The following is a 23,083-nucleotide window of genomic DNA, read 5'->3' on the forward strand; positions in this document are numbered from 1 at the left end:
GCACTGGAATGGGCTGCAAGGAACATCTGGACGTTGTATTGAGGGACATGGTTTAGTGAGAACTATTGGTGATAGGTAGATGGTTGGGCTGGATGATCTTTTCCAACCTTGGTGTTTCTGTGATTCTGCGATTCTTTTTGTAAGTATCCTCCTCTTACACAGAAAAGCAGTTTATTCTAAGACAGACCTTAAACAGAAGCTTGTATAATGTTATGATGTTCCTGACTTGACTGCGCTGTCTCATACCTACTCTTCCCTCACATCTACAATAAATGAGCCATAATGTTTTATACATATGGTCCATATTGCCTGCTTTGTGAGCAGAGGAGCATCAGTCAATTTGAGCCTCCAACTCTGAACATTCAAAGATAAATTAGTTGGATGAGCTCTAACTTATGAGATGAAGCAGAGTCAATGCTATTTGATCTGATTATACACATATACATATAACCCTACCCACAGAAATTGGCTCTGACTAAGGGGAAAGGAGGCATTACTTCTCTGCTTCAAATGGCCTCAGAATATGGCAGACCCTGCTTATACTGCAAGAAGCAAATGCAGCTACTTCTTCAAAAGGCTTTTCAAAAGAAGCCAGAGCTTTAAAAAGTGGTGGACATGACATTTAGCTGACTGTATTGAAGATGCAGCAGGACAAAAAAGAAAAATTAATAAGCTCCAAACTAATAGGTAGTTTGTCCAACATAGCGACTGTGTCTTAAAGGCATTAGAAATCTGAACGGTCAAAAGAATGCAATTAACAAGAGTTATAAAGCAATTACGCATTTACAGCAACATATTTTACAGGGACTTTTTTGGTGAATACTCCAGATATTGAAGGTATACATTCTTGTTCTTGTAGCGTGTCTTTGTTCACAGCACAAAGATCTGTTTCCTAGTGATAGCAACCAAATTTCTGCCTTGGCTGACAGAAAGAAGCATCTAAGATAGGTCTGGAGTTTCTGGGAAGATATTCATTTTACAGGCTTCTACAGTGAGTACTAATTCTGAAAATACATCTTTAGTTCCAGTTCATTTGGCATTCTTTATAGCATATGTGATATTCAGTTGTTTCATTAACACATGCAAACTTAACACGGAGTGAAAACTCAGTACTTCTCAAGACCCTGACTGATCTCCAGCATTGCAGAATATTGAAAATGCCCTTTTTAAAAAAAAACTGTGAAAAAACACATATATTTCTTTATATAAAGAAAATTGCTCGTAACTCAAGGGTAGGTGGTTTCTATAGCAACTCTGTTCTCCCCTATCCAAAATACAAGGCACTTGTAGATTTCTGTTAAACGAAAGACTAGAAGAGTTTAAATATTACTATTTATTTCTTTGGTTTTCTGGACTTTGGTTCAGTTTTGTTCCTTTTCTTTAAAATAATTTTTTTTTTAAAAGAACAAAACCAAATCTTAAGAGAGAAAATTCATTTTACATTTCAGAGTCTTTCCTTCAGAATTATTGAATAAAAGCATAGAAAGTCTCACCTTGAAAGTTCTTCTAGTTTGGATTTTGCAAATTCAAGGCTTTTTCGTTCAACATGTTCATGTGGTGTGTGAGCCAGGAGTTCATGAAGCGTTATTATGTATCTAGGAATCTTAAAATAAATTATGAATAGAATCAGTAAATCCTTAAAGAAATAATTTTGATACAGCTTTTTTTTTAAATACGAAGTATTACATTTGTTGAAAAAGTTTTGCAAACATTGTCTTTTTTAACAAATATTCACAGCTAAGTGATAATACACACAATCTAAACAAGACTGCCAAAATACTGAACTTTTTGGTCACAGAGGCTGCATATGTGTGCGTACATTTTCAGTCTGAGGAAACATAAGTTCAATTCAATATTCTATGAAAAAAAATCAGATCAGAGACAGTGACAAATATAAGACTGAATTTCTTATTTTCTTGCTGCTATTCAAGTGTCAACACAGAAAATTTTCAAAACATTCTGGGAGATCCATATACACCTTACTAAAATTGTAATAGGTTGCAAGCATCTAGATTTTTTACAAGCCAGGTAGTGGCCTGTTAGCATACAGATGAAATAATTCATATTGTACTAATGGACACTGAAGAATATGCAAGATTTGACAGTAGTTAAAGGCCAAATAGTAGCACAACGATCCTGATTCACTTTGTCATCACTTAAAGCACATTCATGAACGTTAAACAGAAGCAAGTGATCCTGCAGTACTATTTATCTTTCAAGAATAAGATTTAGAAAGACCATTAGAAGACCAGTTAGAAAGTGGAGAGATGCTTTCTCCTATGTTGAAAACATCCTCATCACAACATTATTCATCACATATCAGTAGGACCTTCTCTCTCTCCCCTCTAAAATCCCAAGATATTTTAAAGTTCAATCAAAATTTCCCAAACTTTATGGCTTTATGATATACAAGCTGGAAGCTGAACAAATACACTGTTAGAGGTAGCAATGGCATTCTAAGTAGGATAACAGGGCTGACTAGTTCTAACACAATGGCAGTGACCCTTTTTTTGGGGGGGGTGGGGGAAGGGGGTCTCCATTTGCCAGTTACCAAACAAACTCCTGTGATTCACCATTGACATGGTAAATAAACTATGTCAAACATAAAAGTTACAAAACCATCACACTAGCGTTTCAAAGACTTTTGATAACATCTGCAAATAATTAATCCAGAGAGATCAACAGAAAATAACATAAGGCTAATGAAATTTTCAAATACTTCTGCTGTATATTTTTCATTTTCTAAAGACCAGGTCACTGAAGAACAAAAGTTGGAAGAGGGTTTCAAAATATATTTCTCCTAACATGCTTGTGATTGCTCTAACTTGCTGTACCAGTTATATTACCCCTGTCTGGACTGTTGCGTATTCCTGCAGCAGGTCAGAAGTCAAGAATTTGTTTCTCAACTTTTCCTTTTTTGTTCTTTTGGTACTAGTCCTCACCCAAGATTCTCCTTGCATATATACAGGATTCTTAACAGATTTGAGTCAATGTAGTTGGAGAAAAGATGTCTATAAGCAGTTTCTGTATAATAATGAAATACATAAAAACTAAATTAGTTTGCATGAGACTAGTTTTACTTAAGCAAGAAACATCTTCTATCAATCATGATTTCAGTAACACAAAATGATTCAACAAAACATTAAAAACAAGGAGTGAAAAAAATGTACAGAGACTACCTGAAACATGGGGTAAGTAAGGAAAGTTTCCAGCATTCGCCCCTCACATGCTGGGTTGGCTTCATATTGCTTCAAGAGTTTGTCAAAATCTCTGTTTTGCTTACAGTTTGCCAGTACTTGTAGACTGTACTGATGATTCCGAACAAATTCTTGATATATGTTCAGCATTGGCAGCAGAATGTCAAATAAGTCAGCTAGAAAAAGTCAAGAAATCTTTTTTTTCCAGCTATCCAGTCTTGGAATGTATTTAAAAAAACAAAAAACTATTATGTTCTATGGAAGTGAATTACTGCAATCAGTTCTGTTTCCAATATATTCAGAAACATTATACTTGGTTCTTTCACCTGTCAAAATATAGTTGTTCTGATGAGTTAATAACCAGATAATTTCACTGAAAATGCAGGGGCCTCTGTGTAAACAGTGCTCAGGATCGAGGCTGAACAGAGGAATTCTCATCTGGATATCAGGAGTTATACTACTGCCAACATGGTATACTCACTACACCAAACAACATGGTACTAGCTCTACAAAAGCATTTCACTCAAAAAGGACACTGTCATTAAAAAAACAAAAACAAAAAACTTACAGTAATTTAAAAGAAAATTACAAAAATTGAGAAAGAATAGTAACTTGCAGAAATACTGTAAAAATTACAGTAAAAAAATACAGTAGAAAATACAGCATCTTACCTAAAATTAAGGTAGGCCAATTAGCAATCCTTGCTTTCAAACCTTGATGAAATATTTCATGAAGAAACATGATTGTTTCACTGAAAAACAAATATTTAAGGAAACAAAAAAGACAATTCAGGTCTATTTGCCAATTTATAATTCACAAAGATGCATTCCTTCTTGTTTACTGGTACATTTTTCATTTCAGTAGGAAAAGCAGAAGAAATTATTGTTATTATGGAAGTAAACAATTCATTTTATTACACTGTTTAGATTTTTTAGTGTAGTATCTTTACAAAATACATAGTAATTACCATGGAAAGTATATCTTAATCACTTAATCTTTTAAATAAAATAATCTATTAAATAGCATATTCCACATAGATTAACGACTAAGTGTTCCAAGATATCTCTGACAATATATCAATAGTTTTAGAAAACCTCTAGCCAGTGGCAATTATAGGTATTCTCACAGTACTCTTAAGATTTGAAGCTGAGAGCTTTTCTATGTGATCTTTGAATAGCTCTGCACTTGAGCTCATGTGATCAGCAGAAGAAGCTTTAAAGGCATCCCTACAGTAAATGAAATCATGAAGAGTTCAGTGATCATGAATGAGATATTATGAAAGGAAAGTCTGTCTCATAACTAAAGAAACAAGTTGTTCCCTTAGAAGTTTGGGGCAGTCTTGGATGCAGTCCCAATCCTGTATCAAATTCTATACAGCTGCTGGCTTGTTTTTACATACTCGTTATAATAGCACTAGGATGCTTAATGCAAAGAACAATTCTTTTTTGCTGGATACGAAAAGACAAGCAAGAGAAAAGGAGGCTCCTTAGGCACAACAATAGAAAACAGAAAATATAACATACTCATCCTCAGGGTCTTATCTGAATCATATGAGGCCACAATTTCACTCTCTTAAGAGAAAAGGAAACAGGAAAGGTGACAGGAAATTTAAGAGAGCTGCTCGATAAGGCATTATTTGTTATTCTTCCTCTAGCACAGCAGCTACAGAATGTAAGGAGGCAGATAGGACTAAATGGCTTCAAACAGAATCACAGACTGTAACTTACCTCTTACCCCAAGGGAATGAGGTCCAACTCAGACACATTACTTATATCACAACAAAGAAACAAAAGCAAAACTTCATTACTACAAACACAGACAGAATGAACAGGAGTGGTCAGAGGAACCTCCAAAAGCAAAAATAAACATACCTATTAAGGAAAATGCTACTAACATCATCATGACTGATAGGTGGCTTCTTTGAACTTGCAGCCATTCTTAAGGGCCTCAGAAAACAGTTCACAAGAATATAAAGTTGATGCACATATTCAGATTCAGCCTCAACCATGTTAAAAACTATCTGATTCCTTTTTCTCATACTTTCTGCATGGGGAGAACAAATATAATCTTGGACAATAGTCTTCCATTTTCTTCTACATAACCAGCCTCTCATAAAGCTCTGAACCTAAAAAGGAACCAGGCAGAAAAATAGATGAGAAGAAAACTTTCATGACTATTTTTAGGTTCTTCTCTCAATAAATAACCTTCTACATGAAAAGCTTCTGTAAAAAAAATCTTTTGTCTTCTAAAATATAAAATCTACAATTGTTCCTTAATAATTCTTTTAGCTATCTATTTTTAAAATAAGTCTTACAAACATTTTGTAATATTCATAATATTTCTGCTCAAAAATTTGCTTGAAAAGACAACATGTACACAGCAAGATTTTATTAGTCTCAAAAGTTCAACCTCTTTCTATCAGCGCAATTATACTACACACAGGTTGTTTTAATTCCTTTTATCTCTCCTTACATATTTATCACTTTCTTACACCACCAATCATACTGTGCAATGTTTTTGTGTAAGGTATTTCAAGACAGACTTCAATATCAGCATTGACATAATTCTGAAAAAGCTGCTAAGCTCAGTTTGGTTTCTTTTTCGTACAGATATCACTTACTGTTTGTTTGTAAAACTACATACAGAGTTTAATAGCAGACACCTAGACAAGAAGTATTATCCAGAAAAGGTAGGTTTGGGGTGTTCTTACAATGATTTTCTAAGTTACAGAAAAACCTACTTAAGCATAATATCCATTGAAGTTACAAGTGGATTAAACATCTACTTCTAGTCACAGAAGACTTCAGCTGCCCTGACCTTGATGTGACAACCATTTGTCTCGAAAGACAAATGGAAAAATTCACTGATAATAGTTTACACTGAATAAACAACTTAAAAAAAAAAAAAAAAAAGAGGCCCAAATGTCAAAACAACAAAGATGTAGAAAGCAGTGAATCAGAATCAGAATTCTCCGTGTACGAAAAGGGACAGTTCTGACTTTATTACAATGGAAAAGAATATTCACATAAGGGTACCAGCTCAGTATTGACCCTGACTCAGACTACCTGAAATGGTTAGTGAAACTAAGTCCATGCAGCAGAAAAGAAATTATGTAATCTGAGAGACTGAGCACGGTGAACATTTGGGTGACAAATAAAGGACCACATCTTCAAGCATTTCCATACTGTATTAGGATTTGTGGGAGTCATCTATAGGCACATTCTGGAGGCACCTACATACAGCCTTAAGCAGTGTTACCAAAAGCTTCGCACGTAAATACGATACAACCTGGGGCAATTCTTCATTTACATTAAAAACACTGGCCGTATTCTCCTAGAATGACCAACATCCAATAGACCAGCAGAAAAACTGAAATAATATAGCTCTGCATTTTCAGCGTTCGTATTCCATATGCAGTGACAGAATGCAAATTATTCTCTTGTTTTTTTATAAACACTGTTACAAGCAAGGAATATAAACTCACTATGTGCTTGATTCTTGGCCTCTGACCTAATTTCAATCTTCACAAGCAGTTGCATGAAATGTACTACCTTCTCTAATGAACTGAATATATACCAAGTAAAAACAAACACCTAAGTAAGAAATACACTATGGAATAAATACATCTTTGAAAAATAGAAATTGATATAATTTAAATTGTTTGAGTATGGTCATGGCAAAAGATATCTTGTCAGTTGAGTGTGCTTAATTAAATGGTAACCGAAGACAAAATTAGTGGAAAGCAAAACAAGACAGACTAAAATAGAAGAAAACCTCCCCCATTCCATTTTTCTCCTCTCAAACACAGAGTGGTGCATGTTTACCTTTTTAATTTTTTTAATATCTGGATCTTCATCTTCTTGGTTGCCCTGGTAAGGTCGCATTCTTTCTTTTGTTTTATTCAGAGCTATAATCTGATAAAAACAAACATTCATTAAATGTTTTCTCAATGTAATGAAATTCTTTCTTAGGAAACTAACAGAAAAATAATTTCTTTATCTTCTAAGGCTCTTCTTAAAGTTTGATTACACTGCACAGAATGACAAGCATATATTTGGTCACAGGGACATAAATACAGTTCTCAGGAAACAAATAAGACTCTTGATCCAGATGGAAAAAGAACCAGAAGACAGCCGGTTTTCTTCTCAAAATGAAATGCGCATATCACACCTCCTCAGATCAAAACTGCAACAAAACATCTAATACTCAGTGAAACAGAACAGTTTCGACAAAACTCATTGTTCAAAGACAGGTAGAAAATAATATCATCAGTGGTATTCATATTGCAAAGCAATGCGTAATCTTGAACTCTGACAAAGTAGTAATCCAATCAGTATACCAGTCCATAATACTTGTAAGAAAAAAACCCAGCCAAAGATTCCTGGGAGGAATATTACATACTGATTCACAAAAATTACAGAAATATTGAAAATTATTATAATGCACACAGGAAAATATTACAATTTATTGATTACTTTGTCACATACTTCTGATTTAAGTCTTTCAATTTCTGTGTCTTGATCTTCAAGTTGATGTCGAAGCTGATTGGCTGCAATCTTTTCAGTCTCTACAATTTGGACAAGATGAATGTACTTCTGCATCAGTACCTCCCTTTCAATCAGAATATCTGAATAACTAGAAAGGAAAACAATTAATTCAGTAAAAATAGCAAAATGTTCTCTTTCATATCCATTTCTGGGATAGTGACAGCAATTACAAAAATGACAAGAAATCAGGAAAAAAATCCTTGCTTTGTCTAATATATAATGAAAAGCTTGATCACAAATCATCCAGAGCTACAAAATGTTCAATAATTTTTTCAGATATAGAAGTGTACCGAATCTCCCTTGAGCAAGACAACAGCCCTCATCTTTTTAAGAGTTCCCAATTCCCAGGTTTAGCTCAAGAATTCTCCTCAGTCAAGTTCTTTAATTATTTTAAGGGCTGCTTTTTCCTTCTGTTACTTGGGGACATATGTGTACAGCATTTAGCATCTCAGCTGAAATGCTTCTCATTCTATCTTTATGGAAGAACTCCCATCATAATCCTCAACACTGTTATTTTGCTTTGCTAATACCTACTTCAATGTTTTATTCAAATAAGTTTATTTAATCTACTTAGTAACAGGAACTGTGGTATCAGTCCTTTCTTATAACTCCTAGCTGCCAAATCATCAACTTCAGGTAAAGAAAAAATCAGACCTCCTTACGTAACATCTTAATCAGACTGTTATTTCACGTGATTCAATCTCTCTGACAAAGACAATTTAAATGTGCAGAAAAAGCACAGTCCTATGAAGTGCCTGCTTGCTGGAAAACGATTCAGTAAAATCTACAGACACATGCAGCCTATTTTTTACCTAGATCTCGAGGAGACTGTTCCTCTGAGAGTCAAGTAATTAGCCACTCATCCTAACTGACTAGTGTGGTTGACACACTGGAGGGAATGGGCTCTGTGTGAAGCTTATGAAATTCAACAAGACCAAGTTCAAGGCTCTGCACATAGGTCAAAGGAATCTCAACCACAAGTTCCGGTTGGGCAATGAGCAGATTGGGAGCAGCACTGAGAAGAAGGATTTAGTACTGGTGGATGAAAAACTAAGCATGAGCTTAGTGTGTGCTTGCAGCACAGAAAACCAAGTGAACCAAGTATATTTTGGCCTGCATCAAAAGAAAGGAAAAAGGTGATCCTCCACCTCACTTTCATGAGACACAATCTAGTATTCAGCACTGGCCCCCAAAACAAGAAGGACATGAACCTGTTAGAGCAGGTTCAGAGGAGCGCCAGAAGCATGACCAGAGAGCTGGAGCATCTCTCTTATGAAAAAAAAAACTCTTACAGAGTTGGGGTTGCTCAGCCTGGAAAAGAGAAGGCTCTGAGGAGACCTCAATGCAGCCTACAGTATCTAAACGGGCCTACAAGAAAGCTGAAGAGGGACTCTGGAGGTGTTCAAGGCTGGGCTGAATGACTGCAGTGTGTGGTGTCTTTGTCTCTGGCAGGGGGCTGGAACTACATACCTGCAATGTCCTTTCCTACTCAACATATTCTACAGATCCATGATTTCTAAGACAAAGACCAAATTGTAAAAACACGGAGGAACTAAGGTCCAAACCTTTGGCAAAGGACCTTTTATTGCTTTATGTTCTATAATCAATCACTGAAAATGCTGACTATCACATCTTTCCTACTGTCATGTTAGTATAGGATTTGAGGAAGGAATTTTTGGATTGCACGTGCTTTCCTTTTAAACTTCTTTCTACTTGCTATAGCATTTATTTTTATTTTATTTTATTTTTGCTATTAAATGCTGCCTTAAAAATGTAACAATGTGCATCCTCTCTAGTTCATATTTTTTCCCCCCATATATTTATGGCTAATTCAATCAGCATAATTTCAGTTACACATTGCATGGGCAAACTATTTAGTTCAGCTATTAAATTCACCGGTTAACCTGGAAGGGAAACTTAGATTTAAAACAGTTAGCTATCATAAAGCTAAAGTTTTTCCTCCTTGAATGGATTATGAGAAGGATAAAAAGTGAATTAAATTCCACTGCATTTATTTTTATATTTTAACTACTGCAAAAGTAAAAAGTAAATGGCCAGAAAATGGCACTGAACGTCCCTTCTAAAAGATAAAATGTAATCCCTGAAAAAACGTATAATGAAGGAGAACATACGTCTTTTGTGGAATAAACAGTAATAAAATATGAGATTTAGCGCTTCACAGATGTTTGTTAATTATCTTTTTGGCTTACAAGAATTCAGCTTTTCCAGAAAACAGAGTTCTCAATTTCCTTGCACTTTAAGAGGCATGATAAGAAGTGTCTGAGTTAGAAACACAGATAGCACCTGCACATTTACAACCATTAAGAGGTGTTACAATGATAAAAGCAAATGTAACTGAAAAGGTTGTTCCTACTGCTTGCAGCATAAAGTAATTCACATTCAATACAAACAGCAGACTTTTCTACCCAGAACTAGACCCAGACAGGTGACAAGCCCTTTTTTTGGATCTCTCCTTCTCAAAGTTGTCTTTCTTTCACTACAAAATGTTTCCAATATAAAACTTGACAGATTTGGATTTGCTTTTATTTAAGGCCAGGGAAAACATCAAGATGTAGAATCTTGAAGAGTGAACAATTCTTGCAATCATAACTGACATAAAATTGAAGAGTAGTAGTACATACAATATTTTTTGTCTTTTTGCTATTTTTATCTTTTTCCTTTAGGGGAAGAAATTTCATCTAGATTTTTCAAGTTCTTAAAATGCATTAAGCTATACTTCTGCAGTCTCGCTTCATAAGGCCATAAGAACTTTACAACAAAAGACTGAATTTTTTTAAATTTTTTTGAGATGCGTATAGACTATTTTGCCTAGCTAGTGGTTTTGACTGCATAAAATGTCAGTTTCAGGATAGAAACCAAATACTTCATTCACTCCCATAATTGGTAGTACAAAGAGAAGTTAGTTAGAACAGCCTATGCAACTACAGTAATTTAAATGGACTAGCCATTTTCCTTCTCAAATCCACACTTGCTCTGAGAAATGAAAATTACAGGACTTTGGAATAAACTTTACTTAATTCCAACAATACTTTTCTCTGCATTTCTCACCCATCTCTACATTTAAGAGTTAGCTATAATGCTTAACTTGCTATTCTGTGTATCAAGCATAATCTCTGGAGCCTTCAAAGACAGCATGGTTTCACTAGCGGATCAGCAGGCTTTTAATTAATTACATATGTATACAAAAACCATTAATAAAGAAAATGATACCAAAGCCTTCAACTGTCAAAAAAAGATGAAAAATTCATAAAACAACATGTGAACAGTCTGGATCTAGTTCTCTTGTTTAGGTAATGCTTCAAAGAAAAAAAACAACTGTTGTGAACCATAGTTTTCTGCAGAGTGGTATTTATACAGAGAAATAATTCTGTAAGGTTTTAACAGCAAGTAACAAGAAAACAGAGCTACTTGAGAGGTGTCTCATTATTAGGAACTCGCTTTTCTTATAGCAGATAAAGGCTTCAGTACGCTAACTGTACAAAAACTACAGAAGCAGCCAAAAGCACTAAGGTTTTGGCAGTGAACCTTGCTAGAAATACTTATGGTCCAGTCAAATCACCCTAAAGACCTGAAGTGCAGAATGCAACCCCATCAACTCTTTGTGAAAAGCAGGCAAGATGGCTTTGGAGGTGTGACATGCAAAATAAATTGCACGTGTATCTGCCCATATGAACTATCTTCAAGTAGCCTTGGTCTCCTCATCAAAGGAGAAACAGCTTCCAGACAAGGTTTGAAGTTTACTGTCATATTAGCAGCCATGTTATGGATGGTAAATGTTACAACAGAACGTACGTAATCCATTGCTATGACTGCAATCAATGTGGCTTGTGAGACTGCCTGTACAAGAGAACTGGTGACCTTTAATGATCTTCTAATGATATAAGATTTCAAAGACAATCAATTTTTGAGAGTTTATAGAGCTGTGGCTTACTGGAGGATATAAAAGTAAAATGGGCAATTTTACTTGGACAAATGTTTAGAAAGACTGTAAAAACAGTGTCTATTGATTTCCAGTCATGCAAATGGGAAATAGCACTTGGACTATGAATGACTACAGTAGTCACGATGGAGAGGGCGGCTGTGTGACATATCCAGAAACTTGGTTAATCTGCATCCCAAATGGCTCATTATTTTTAGTACAAGACCATTTAAATTGGGATATGAAAATAAAAACTAAACATAAACTCTTAAAAAGGTAGACTCAACAGCCAGTGAAAGCTTTGTGCACCCAAGCTATGGAGGTGGGGAATGGCTTTCTTTTGGACAATGGGTATGCTGGAGGGTAATGCCACCCTCTCATGGGACAATGAGACAATCCTGAAAACACATTTCATTGATCAATGCAGTATCCATCAAATTCTAAAACACAGGCCCACTACAACTCATACTAAAAAGGAAGCTGTTTCAATTGTCCTAGCACTCCCTTATTAAGGAAAATCTGACTAAAGGAATTAATCTGTAATGAACTCAAATAGAGAGGTGCATTACCCCATTATGCAAAAACAGGTCAGAATTCAACAGCAGCTATGAAGAACAGACCAAATACAAAGAGAACATACACACTCCTGAGCTGAGGATTCACTGAGCTCCTGGGAACTTACAGCTAATATCTCTTGGAGAGGGGGAGACTGGTGAAAATGGAGATATTTACTTAGAAAACTACCACACCAATCACCTAGACAGCCATAATAGCAATAAATAATGACTGCCTCTGGAGTTTTGTGTCTATCTAATGTGCTGTGTGCTTAATGTGGAAATGACAGAAAAGGAAAACACAATAGGAACCTATCTGCCAAGATGAAGAAGTCCCCTTAATGGGCTAGAAAAGTAGTTTGCAGCAGCACTAAGATGTCTGCTCCAAGAACATAGCCCTCCTGGGGGAGAAGACAGACTTCTATGTGCAAGGAGCATAGGTGATGCCATCCTCTCTGGTTCAGTGTCTAAAAGTAGGAATGTTAGGGTGTGTGATAACAGACTAATTTTAACAAATGCAAATAACCTAAGCAGATAAATGAGCCCTTGGTCTGGCTACTCCCACAGCTATCACAGTAGACCAATCAGCCCATAAAAGATCATTCGCCACAGGAATGTCCAAAAGCACAGGCAGGGACCACCTGTGACCCAGTCAAGAAAAAAACTGCCAGCTGCTGCCACCAGCAGGAGTCACCAGTCTCATCGTCAGTAATGTTGTCTGGCTGTGCCCTACCCCGATCAGCACAGTATGCTCTATCTTTTCGGTAAACTCAGTTTCTAACTCTTTGCCTGAGTGAGAAGACTCTGTACACGTGTTCCTGGAGCTCTAAGTGCCAGCAGCTGGGGCAGCAGGCAATGTGACCCTGTGTGTCTGCAGTTTCAGGAGAGCAGGAGTGTGTGTATACAGTGTGGGTGTGCATGTTCAGGGTGTGACTGCTACTGAGTGTCAAGCCTCACTAGCTAGTGGGTCAGATTTGCCCCTTGGAAGTCAGGTATTGATGAGTCTGCAAGACTGGAATCATCAGAGAGCCGGTGAGATGGCCTCTGGAGGTCACAGATGACATAGTTCAGTTACTAGGAAGACCATAAGGTTGGGCGATTGACTGATAAATGTATCTGCATGTATGACTTCTGGAAATGAACTTCCCACAAGCTAGTTAACAGCTAGGCTGAGTGTGTAAGGTCAGAAACAGGAAACCCTCACCTCTAAATGAGGGGGACTGAAGGCTAGCAGCTGGAGAGGGACTGAGGGGCTTTGGGTCATGCTTCTAATTGCTAGCAACAGAGGACCAAGGATCCAGGGCCAGTTCCTGAGCAGACAGGTTCCTGTGTGCCAACAAGACTGAAGAGTAAGTCTTTTCTTTGAGGATTGTGGATTGGAGGGCATATCATTCGGTTTAAACAGCAACCTAGCTGGAAGAAGCACTCCACTCTTTTGCCCCACATAGCTTTTCCAACCAAGTACCTCCCATTCCTTTGTGTGGTAAACACAGGTGTATTATGTGGATGTGTAGTAAACAGACTCAGAGAATTGAGATAGATTAAAACTATGTTGGCAAAAAATATGAAAAACATCATTGCTTTTTAGTGCAAATCAGTTTCCCAACTAAGTTCACACTTGTGGCAGCATGAGGGAAGGGCTGATAAAGGTGTGGGAAAGAACAGCTGACTTATGAAAGTGACAGCTTCCAGCAGCAGTGTAGGCTTGTACAAGTATAAAGCATACATGAAACTGCAGCCTGGGGTACTTAACTCAAGACTTTCAAATAAGCTGGAGTAGAAATTTGATGAGTACTTCATGCATTAAAAAAAGAAAAAAAGAAAAAAAGAAAAGAAACTTAACAGGATTTCAGCTAAGTGAAAAAAAAAAAATTAAAATCAAAGAAGAAATAGTAAAGAAGGTAAAAAAAAAATCAATCTCAGTCTATTGACATTTTCAAAAGGGGCCAAGTTCTGGAACAAAAGCTCAGGACAGAAATCCCAGAATCAGTCACAGACAGAGGAGCCAGTGCTTGCCAAGAATAAATCTCCCAGTCCAGAAATGTAACTCCAAAAACCTAAACCTTTCTCTGTCGCTCTGAATATTACTGAAAAGTCAAAACACTGAGAACTGAAACAAAAATGAAAAGAGATGAAAAATGGGCATGAACATGGAGCTCACAGTGAATTGAGTCCCAGTAGAATATACTGAATTGCATACGCCATTGTAAGATCATAAGGCATCCATTCTCAGATGAGGAGGAGGTACTGTGGAGGGGAGCATAAGCACTGCAGCATCTCGCTGCAGCACACAAAAGCATGTCAGCTCTCAAAGACTGTACAGTACTCCCAAATGATAAGCAGCAGCATCCCACCACAGCAAAATCTTCCAAGAAACAAGGGACATGTTCATCCCTCGCAACAGGAAATGTTTTAATTAATAATTTGTATCCAGGCAAAATACCTAATTCTCAAAGAGGGTTGTAGTATGTGTACTGGAATGGAAAGGCTTATTTTTTCAACTGTAAACTAGATAAAAAATGGAAGAGACTCTGATGACTGCCAATGTGCATTTTGCAAAAAAGTCAGGGAAAGCAGTCCAAAAAATCACATTTTGTATGCATCAATCAAAAACAAAACAAAACAAAACCAAAAACCAACAACAATGAAACAAAAAAAGAAAAGCAACTCACTCCTATTTTGTCCCACCTAAAACAGGGATTATCACAGCTACTGATTACTAAGGGACCCTCCAGAAAGTAAATGAATATTTCTAACATATTCACACAAAACAAGATATTCCAGGCCTTAAATTTAAAGGAAGAAGAGATGTTCTTAATATCTCTTCAATTTTTTTACCTAAGCTATCTAAGATACTGAAAGAAGTATCTTCAAAGTCAACACAAACTGTCATTTAGCAATTCAAAACAAAACTGTGAGAGAAGGGTCAGAAATGTCTTATGCTAGTCTCAGACAAGCAGTAACACTCAAGCAGTTGCTACGGCTTGTCCCCATATGTCAAAACTATAGACAAATTCAAACAAAAAAGTCTACATTGGTGACACAGGGAAAAAATAATCCCTGAGACAACATTGCTTTATTTAAGATGGCAAGAAAAATCTTAGGTAATAGCATAAAATTAGCCTAAAGAAGACCCAATGCTTACATAACTAGGTGTGTAACCTCAAGTCTTTTTTGCTAGGCACAACATAAAGCAAATAAAAGTAATTTGCACACAAGCAGGATAGCATTAGAATAATAATGCAAAAACAGTACTGTCTTATGCTGTGTGTTGAGCAGCTAAATTTCGACACGATTTCTGTCTCTTATTGGAATTCTGTCAAAATAAGAACACTAGAACATGAAAAGCAACGTTCAGGTCCTTGGAAGGCCTTGCCAAGAAATATCGAACCAGTGCAGAAAAGCACATTCAAAATCCCTCAGATGACACAGGGCCCTGAGAATATCCCTCATAGTCTGTGTCCATAGTTTCAAGTTATTGTAACTGTCACTTCAGACAATAGGTGCAAGTAACAATTCAAGACTAGCTTCTTCCAAAAAAGTCTGTCTTTTTTTTCACTTGTGTGTTATTTGAGGTTGGTTTAATATTTTGCTAACTGCTGCCCTGGAAATTCATGTGGGATGTGTTTATGGACTGAACCTTCCAATAAGAAATTTTAACTCAGTGTTGTGAAGCACTTCTTGCATATGTGCCTTTTACACCAGGCAACAAGCTAGAAGAAAATTCTCAGAATAGGGAACACACTGTAGGATCCTGCTTACCCTGAATGCCCTTACCAGAAAGCAAAAAATTCAGTCTCCTTTCTTCATTTGTTTTTTATCATAAATCACAGCAGAAATTGACCTAAAATCAATAGTAAGTTGAACAGCTCTCCTTACTAGCACGGGTGGTATGGAAAGAAACTCCAAAACCTGATTAACTTCTCAGTTCCCTAAGTGTTCACTGGCAGGGCCACTGTGCAAAATTTGGCTCACCTAGTACCACAACCCAACAGGTGATCCAAGAAGGAGCAAAACCTGTTCAATTAGGCAGCAATACTAAGAAAATGATAAAGATCCAAACAGTAGATGTCTAGAGGACATAAGACCTAGAGTTTCAGAGACTAATTTCAGAAGGTCTAAATTAAATGTTGCTACCTGGTGTTTTCATTTTTATATATAAAGCACAATCATTTTCGTTTACATGGCTTAAGTTGTAAGCAACTCAGAAACTGTCTTCTTCCTCAAAGTGTTACCATGGTACAGTAGATTAGCTGAGGTTAGTGTATAAGAGAAGGGGCTGGAGAAAGTGCATTTCAACAGACATTTGCCTCTGCAACCCATTTCTCAAACCTTCAGTTGGCTAATTTTCAATTATACTGTAAACCTTGAATGCTATCCAATTAGACCTTTTCTCAGGGAAATAACTGCATGGTTGGAACTATTAACTATTAATGCCCCCTTTCAAAAGACACTGCTCAGAGTTTCAATTTAAAGAAGAATTTTTTTTCATTATGCTTTATCATAATGATGGTTTGGTCTCCTTTTTCTTACATTTACTACCGAGTAACAGCTTTTGAAGAAACATTTGTTTCTTCATTTGGCAGATCACTTATTTCTTCATGCATATAACTCACTTCACTTTTAAGAGAGACTTATTCTAGAAGCTGTTTCTAATAAAAGGGTATCCTGTAGCAAATTTCATCTAGAATACAATCACTTGCAAATGATGAAATACAGCTTAGTAAGCATGAACTGAAGAAAGCATTTATTTTTAAAACACATCTGTAAATTGCAAGTAATACACATCTAACATATTGTAAAATGTATTTCTATTTTAGAAGGTGAACTTAGATTTTCAGATTATTATCAGTAAGACAGAGGTAAAGATTAATGATCCAGTCTCATACCTAGCCTGGTGAATAGCTTCCACCCATTCGTCTCCATCACCTTCATCCTCACAGCGGAGCTCCAGTGGCTTCTGCCCTTCGTGGCCAAATAGAACAGTAAAGTAATACTGCAAATTAAAATGAGAAAAAAAAAAAGTATTTAGAAACGCTTAAATAAAAGAGCTATATAAGGAATCTGTCTTTTTAAACTCAGCCCAAACTGTTTCCAGCCCACCATTATATATTTTATGCTATTAGTTATGAAACATGGATTGAAGTTGAAACTGTAACATATTCCCCTGTGAATCAAAGTAATAGCTTTCACGATACTTACAATAAGTTATCATTCTTAAGATCTCACATACAAAATAACAGAATGTAACTTCTTTAGAAGGTTCTACAGTGGCATACAATACTGTAACTGTAGGAGAGTATCGGCAGTTCTTTTTTTCTTGCACTTTTTTCAGGTAACATTGTCCTTGTATGCCATCATAGGATACCAAATCTGGTGATGCCACCACTTCATCACAAGAATGTGCACTTGGTGTAGATAAGTTCTTCATTACTCCAGAAGAACAAGAAAAGTGTCCCTTCCTATTTTTCACACTCCAAAAACGTTTTTCCTTTTTTTCAAGAAGCCTCAGCCATAATTATCATTACAGCATATTTTGTGTTTGCAAGAAAATACTTCTCACAGAAGAAGTTTGTCGTATGTTTTGATAGCCTTTTCATATGAAGGATTTTGCCCATGGTATATTCTGTGGAATGCATAATTTCAGGGTATTTTTTTTCCTCCTTTCAGAATTTAGTAATAGCACTAATAATATCAATAGCTAGCAGAACCTGAGAACATCATCATCTATTTCAAAACTCATTTCACAAGGGTACTTGCAGTTTGGTAGCAAACAGCATTCCTGCAATTTAGATGAAAATAAGCGAGAAAATATTCTAATTAAGCACACACCTTTAACTTCAGTACGTGCCTTGATTGCAGCCATAATGCAGTCAGTTGTTTCACAGACAGATTCACCTATGTTGGATCTGACCCCACACAGAGCCATCCAGCTGTTAGGTTGTGAGATTCAGAAGGTCTCGGAGAAAAGCATCTCCATAACAGATCATTCAGTTGTCTTTATCATCTAAAATTTCTCGGTTCCTTTTCCACCATCATCCCCATTAATAGGAAACTGACTGTAACCACATGTTAGCAGTTATTTTCCAGGTTCTAACAGCAAATTCCAAATTCACACCAGTTAGCAAGCGAGGTATGTAATTTACTTTCTCCCACAACTCCATCAGACTTGCTTACAGCAGTAAGTAACCTGAAGTGATGTCAACAAATATTCTGCTTTCCTTGCCAAACCCACAGTTCAGCTGGAAATACTTCCCTGAGCCAAGCACAATGCTGGAGATCCAGCAAATATAAACCAATTCGGAATTAACAGCTATTTCCAGTGCAGGAGGAACACAAGCGCAAAAAGAAACAGAGGGATAAAATTTTACCTACAGAGAAGTGGCTGCAGATATTTATAATCAACATTTATAATGAAAAGGGAGAGGGTTTCATCCATTTGTTGAGTCCTTACGAAACATCTGGCAACCTGCTGTGCAGGCACAGAGCATGCATGGCATGCACAGAGCCCAGAATGAATTGCATTCACTACTGGCACTATGGCTGTGTGCACACCTGTGCTTTTATCGACGTTTGTGCCTGAGGGCCTCACATTTACAAAACCCAGCTGTTAAGGTGCTTCTGACTACAATTCTATGTTTAACTTCATTTTAGGTAATGTGAGTAATAAAATGGCTTTCCGCAAAGAGAAATCTATTTCCCCATGAATTGTATTATTTACTAAAGATTGTTAAATGTATACAACATGCTTTTCATACAGAAGATCGCAAGTATCACAGGATTAGCAGCAGGCAATCAAAATAAGCAAGGCAAGGCAAAATAAGCAAAAGCACTCACATTTAATAGGCTACATAAAGAAAGTTTGGGCCCAGATCAGCTAGGTTTCTGAAAGAAAACTACTCTCATTTACACTCAAGAATCAATAAATCATTCAAAGCACAACTCCGCTAAACTTTGAGTTTCCTAAAGATGTATATCCTTTAAATCTGAATGCCTTGCAACTAAATAAAATCTTGACATCCATCAGATTTTCCATATCAATAACTTTCATGATAAAGCAGTGCAGTTTAATACGACCTGCAAGATGGAAAAAAGTGCAGCACAATTACATACAAATGTGCTTTGTTTATAGACTGGAATAGTCTTTCTCTTAAAGTATATTTAAAGATAAATCACACCAATCAGTGCTGTATTTTATGTAACAAGTTATTTGTGATTCACAAAGTTGCTAACTGACATATGAAATGAAATGAGATACAAGTACAGACAAGCATGGGATTTAATCCCACTGTGTTCAAGTTAAAGGAAAAAACAGCACTGCAGTGCTCCCTATCCCTTATCACTTTAGAAGTCATCTAATTCAGACCGCATCTGAGCAAGATCTGCAGTGATCTCACGTCACAGAATTAAGACTTAGAGGTATGCAGTTATTATAGTGACAGGCTCGATCTAAATGCTTTTCATTAGACCAGGAAACGCACAAGTTCAAACTTAAGAGGGCTACTGCCAAAGGACTGGACTCAATGAAAACAAATACTAAATTATAAAAGGCATTTGTTTCCATAAGCTGCTTTTAAAAAATCATCACCTACCTGCTCCATCACATATGCATGTGTGGAGTACTGCACTCCAGCATAAGTGTCAATTATCACTTGACTTAGCCCGTAAATAAAGTGCAAAGTATAACGTACTCCCAAAGAGAATCTCTACATCATGCTTGAATTCTAACTCCTCTCAAACATTTCTCTAGCAGTAAATATCTTACTGCAAGAAAATAATGGAATCCTTTATGTTTTACTGTATTTTCAGCACTTTTCTGTATACATCCAGCAGTTCTCTGACGTGATGACAATAAATATGCACTATGGGACACATTAACATCGACTACCAGTATCATCATTTCTCATGTCTGTTGGACTAGCAAGTAGGCATTCGCGTTTCAAAACAAACCCATGGTTTGGTTGGATTTTTTTTTTACTGCTTCAGTCTCACAGAAGATAAAATGAACATTCAGCATTTTTCTATAAAGTATATTCATCCATTTCATTTTAAGGTGTCTTTCCAGTATTCACGTATGCACAACTGAAATACAAGCCTTCATTTTAATGCAAGCATATTTGTACAGGAAGTTCAGCAAAACACAGCCTGAATAAATGAGACGAAGTTGTTACTAGTTGCATATATTTGAAGGCACTGTCTCGACTGACCATGAAGGAAGGAAAAACAGGAGCAAGATGCATAAAGAATGTTACTGTGCCAGCTTGTACCTACCACTAATCAAAGTTCCTTACTGTGGTGAGAATGGAAGATTATGCAATGAAATGATCAGTGCCTCTGCTTCAGAGAAGTGACCAGAACAAGAATAAGATGAAAAGTACTTTTCCAGAGCATTTAGTGTCACTCGTTATTATGCTGAACTCTCCACTGACAGTGTAATACATACATATAACCTTTTAAAATCCCAGATAATAACTGTACTCAAAATAAGACAGCAAAAGATTTAATGTTCCTCTTCCTATGGGGAAAAACAACCTTTACTTGTGGGAGGGGTCGGGGGAATCAAAGAACAGAAAACATGCCCTATATAAACACCACTTTCGCACACTAGGTCAATTCTCCATCAATACAAACACCCTTAAGACTAAATTTCTCAGCAACAGCATGCTGTTTCCCTTGTGACTGACATGAGCATTTGCTGTTTATGAAGTGAGAGTCACACAAACACAGACACATTACCCCCAACAAACAGGGACAGTCCCACAGCTCACTCTTCTCTCCATCTCACATGGAATCTGCAAAGGACATCTCTGCTTTGTCACCTGGCAGCTCATCACCACACTTATATCATCTGTTTACTCCTTTCCATCCCCTACTATTGCAGCAATCTGAAAAGTCTTTTCTGTCAGTAAATTACTGCTGATGCTCAGAAAGGAAGCAACAATTCCAATTACTGAAAGATGAGAGGACCAATAGCAACAAGTCCTTATCTTCACATAGATGTGCCGTTACACAGCACAGAATGAAAAGCTCTCACAGATGATAACACTGTCTGACATCTCCTACTACAAGCTCTTGTGTCCAGTTCCTTGAAGATTTTCACACCTGGACAGAAATATTCACACTGGGTAAAGGATGCATGTGCTTTTGGTACTTATCCTTTCATCAGCATGGTATAAAAAACATTCAAATTATGTTTGTACGGACTCCAAGGTGACTACCAAATCTTTTAATATTGTGGGCTTGTAAATGATAGCAGTATGGCAATACTTGCCTATGTACTGCTTCTCCCTAAACTTTCCTTATTAAACAAAATCGTTCTCTCCATAATATAATATTTTTAGAACCTGAGTGTGGAGTGACCTAATGCTATTTCCCGACTGGCCAATGACTTACTGTGCAGTTCTGCTCACATCATTCAAGCCAGAACCTTGATAAGAATCTAAAAAGAAAATTCCAGCCAACATATTGAAGAGAATCGTAATTATAAATGCAAAACAGGTGGGAAACATTAGTCTGTGCATGAAGATTACCACCAAAAATTAGGAACCTTAACAAAAACCTGTTTTCAGTGCGAGACATGAGGAAGCTTAATCATTTGCTTATATCCTTAAGGATTATATTCAATACCTGATGTTTATACTGGCATGTTAAAAATCCTTTGACTGTAAAAAAGGTAGAAGAGGCAACCAATTGAGTTTGAATGAGACAGGTCAGAAGTATTTCTCATTCTTGACTACCAAGGACGTTTTCATTTCAGGATCTGGAAATCTGTATGTCATCTCAAGCAATAGGAAATCATTGGGCAGAGGAGGCCAATCACTATAGTGATCCAAGATTCTTCAGCAATCTTTGAAAGAAAAGCAGAAAGCTGCACTCTAAATCAAAGCAGCATGTACTATTCAAGGACACACTAACTCATAAAGTTACCAGATATTTTCTACTGTCAGTATTATGCCCAGGCTCTAAAATATAAAACAGCACGTGTGTTTTCTACTCCTTAAATCCAGTGGTTAGAGGGGGAAGGGAAAAGAAGTCTTTTTGGAACAAGGCAGTATCCCTAAAAAGGAATGAGTACAGAAGGATGAGGTTATGAAGGTGAGGAAGACAGTGGGTGACGTTATGAAGGTGAGGAAGACAATGGGTTGGATCAGAAGTATGGGAAGGAAACTATTTTCCTTTAAATCAGAAGAAAGCAAATGCTTGGGCTGTGTTTATCCCTGTCTCAAAATTTGCTGTGCCACTAACACTGGCAAGAAATCTGTAGCAATTTGATAAATTAGCATGAAAATGAACTAACAATAAAAAGGATTAAAGTTACTATAATTTTTAGAAGTTTCCAGGGATATCTACAAAGCCAATGCACATCATTTTTCTATCACATCAACTACTAAAAGCTATAATGAGAACAGAATTAGTGGATAATCTAATTAATATGATGTACTTGGGGAAATCTAGTATCACAGATATAGAATAATGTCATCACCTCTATGCTATCAGAATTCTTTGTTGGGGCCGAGCAGCGCTTGGATTACAATGACAGAATTTCTGGAATGCTTTTGACAGATTTTAAGAGAATTAAGCATCCAGGACTTAGAAGAGGAATGTCCTTCCACAAATAAAAAGAAAAAAAAAATCTTATCAAATGCTAGGAAAGAATTTGAATATTGGACCATCTGTCAATTCTTATAATGGAAAAAGGTCACCAAAGGACTTCCTCAGAGAATTGCTCTGAGAACTGAAACAACAGATTACAAAGGATGACAAAGTTTGTTAATTATTCAAGATAGTAATGACAAAAACCATTGTGAAGAACTGCAGACTCGACATGCCTGAGTTACTGGACAA

At 36.6% G+C, this 23,083-nt stretch overlaps 1 protein-coding gene across 2 annotated transcripts in view; it reads right to left on the reverse strand.

Annotated features, from left to right (window-relative positions):
* The window catches only part of RASGRF2 (Ras protein specific guanine nucleotide releasing factor 2), a 122,942-nt gene that overhangs the window by 71,615 nt on the left and 28,244 nt on the right, over nt 1–23,083 (reverse strand). For both annotated transcript variants that reach the window (XM_010726098.3, XM_010726097.3), the window contains exons 2-8: nt 17,128–17,234; nt 7,685–7,832; nt 7,022–7,111; nt 5,069–5,322; nt 3,869–3,948; nt 3,180–3,373; nt 1,494–1,603 (exon numbers count right to left, since the gene is read on the reverse strand). In XM_010726098.3, coding sequence (XP_010724400.1) covers nt 1,494–1,603; nt 3,180–3,373; nt 3,869–3,948; nt 5,069–5,322; nt 7,022–7,111; nt 7,685–7,832; nt 17,128–17,234 — 983 coding nt within the window. The remainder of the gene's footprint in view (nt 1–1,493; nt 1,604–3,179; nt 3,374–3,868; nt 3,949–5,068; nt 5,323–7,021; nt 7,112–7,684; nt 7,833–17,127; nt 17,235–23,083) is intronic.

The sequence above is a fragment of the Meleagris gallopavo genome, chromosome Z (assembly GCF_000146605.3).
Source record: "Meleagris gallopavo isolate NT-WF06-2002-E0010 breed Aviagen turkey brand Nicholas breeding stock chromosome Z, Turkey_5.1, whole genome shotgun sequence".
NCBI lineage: Eukaryota > Metazoa > Chordata > Aves > Galliformes > Phasianidae > Meleagris > Meleagris gallopavo.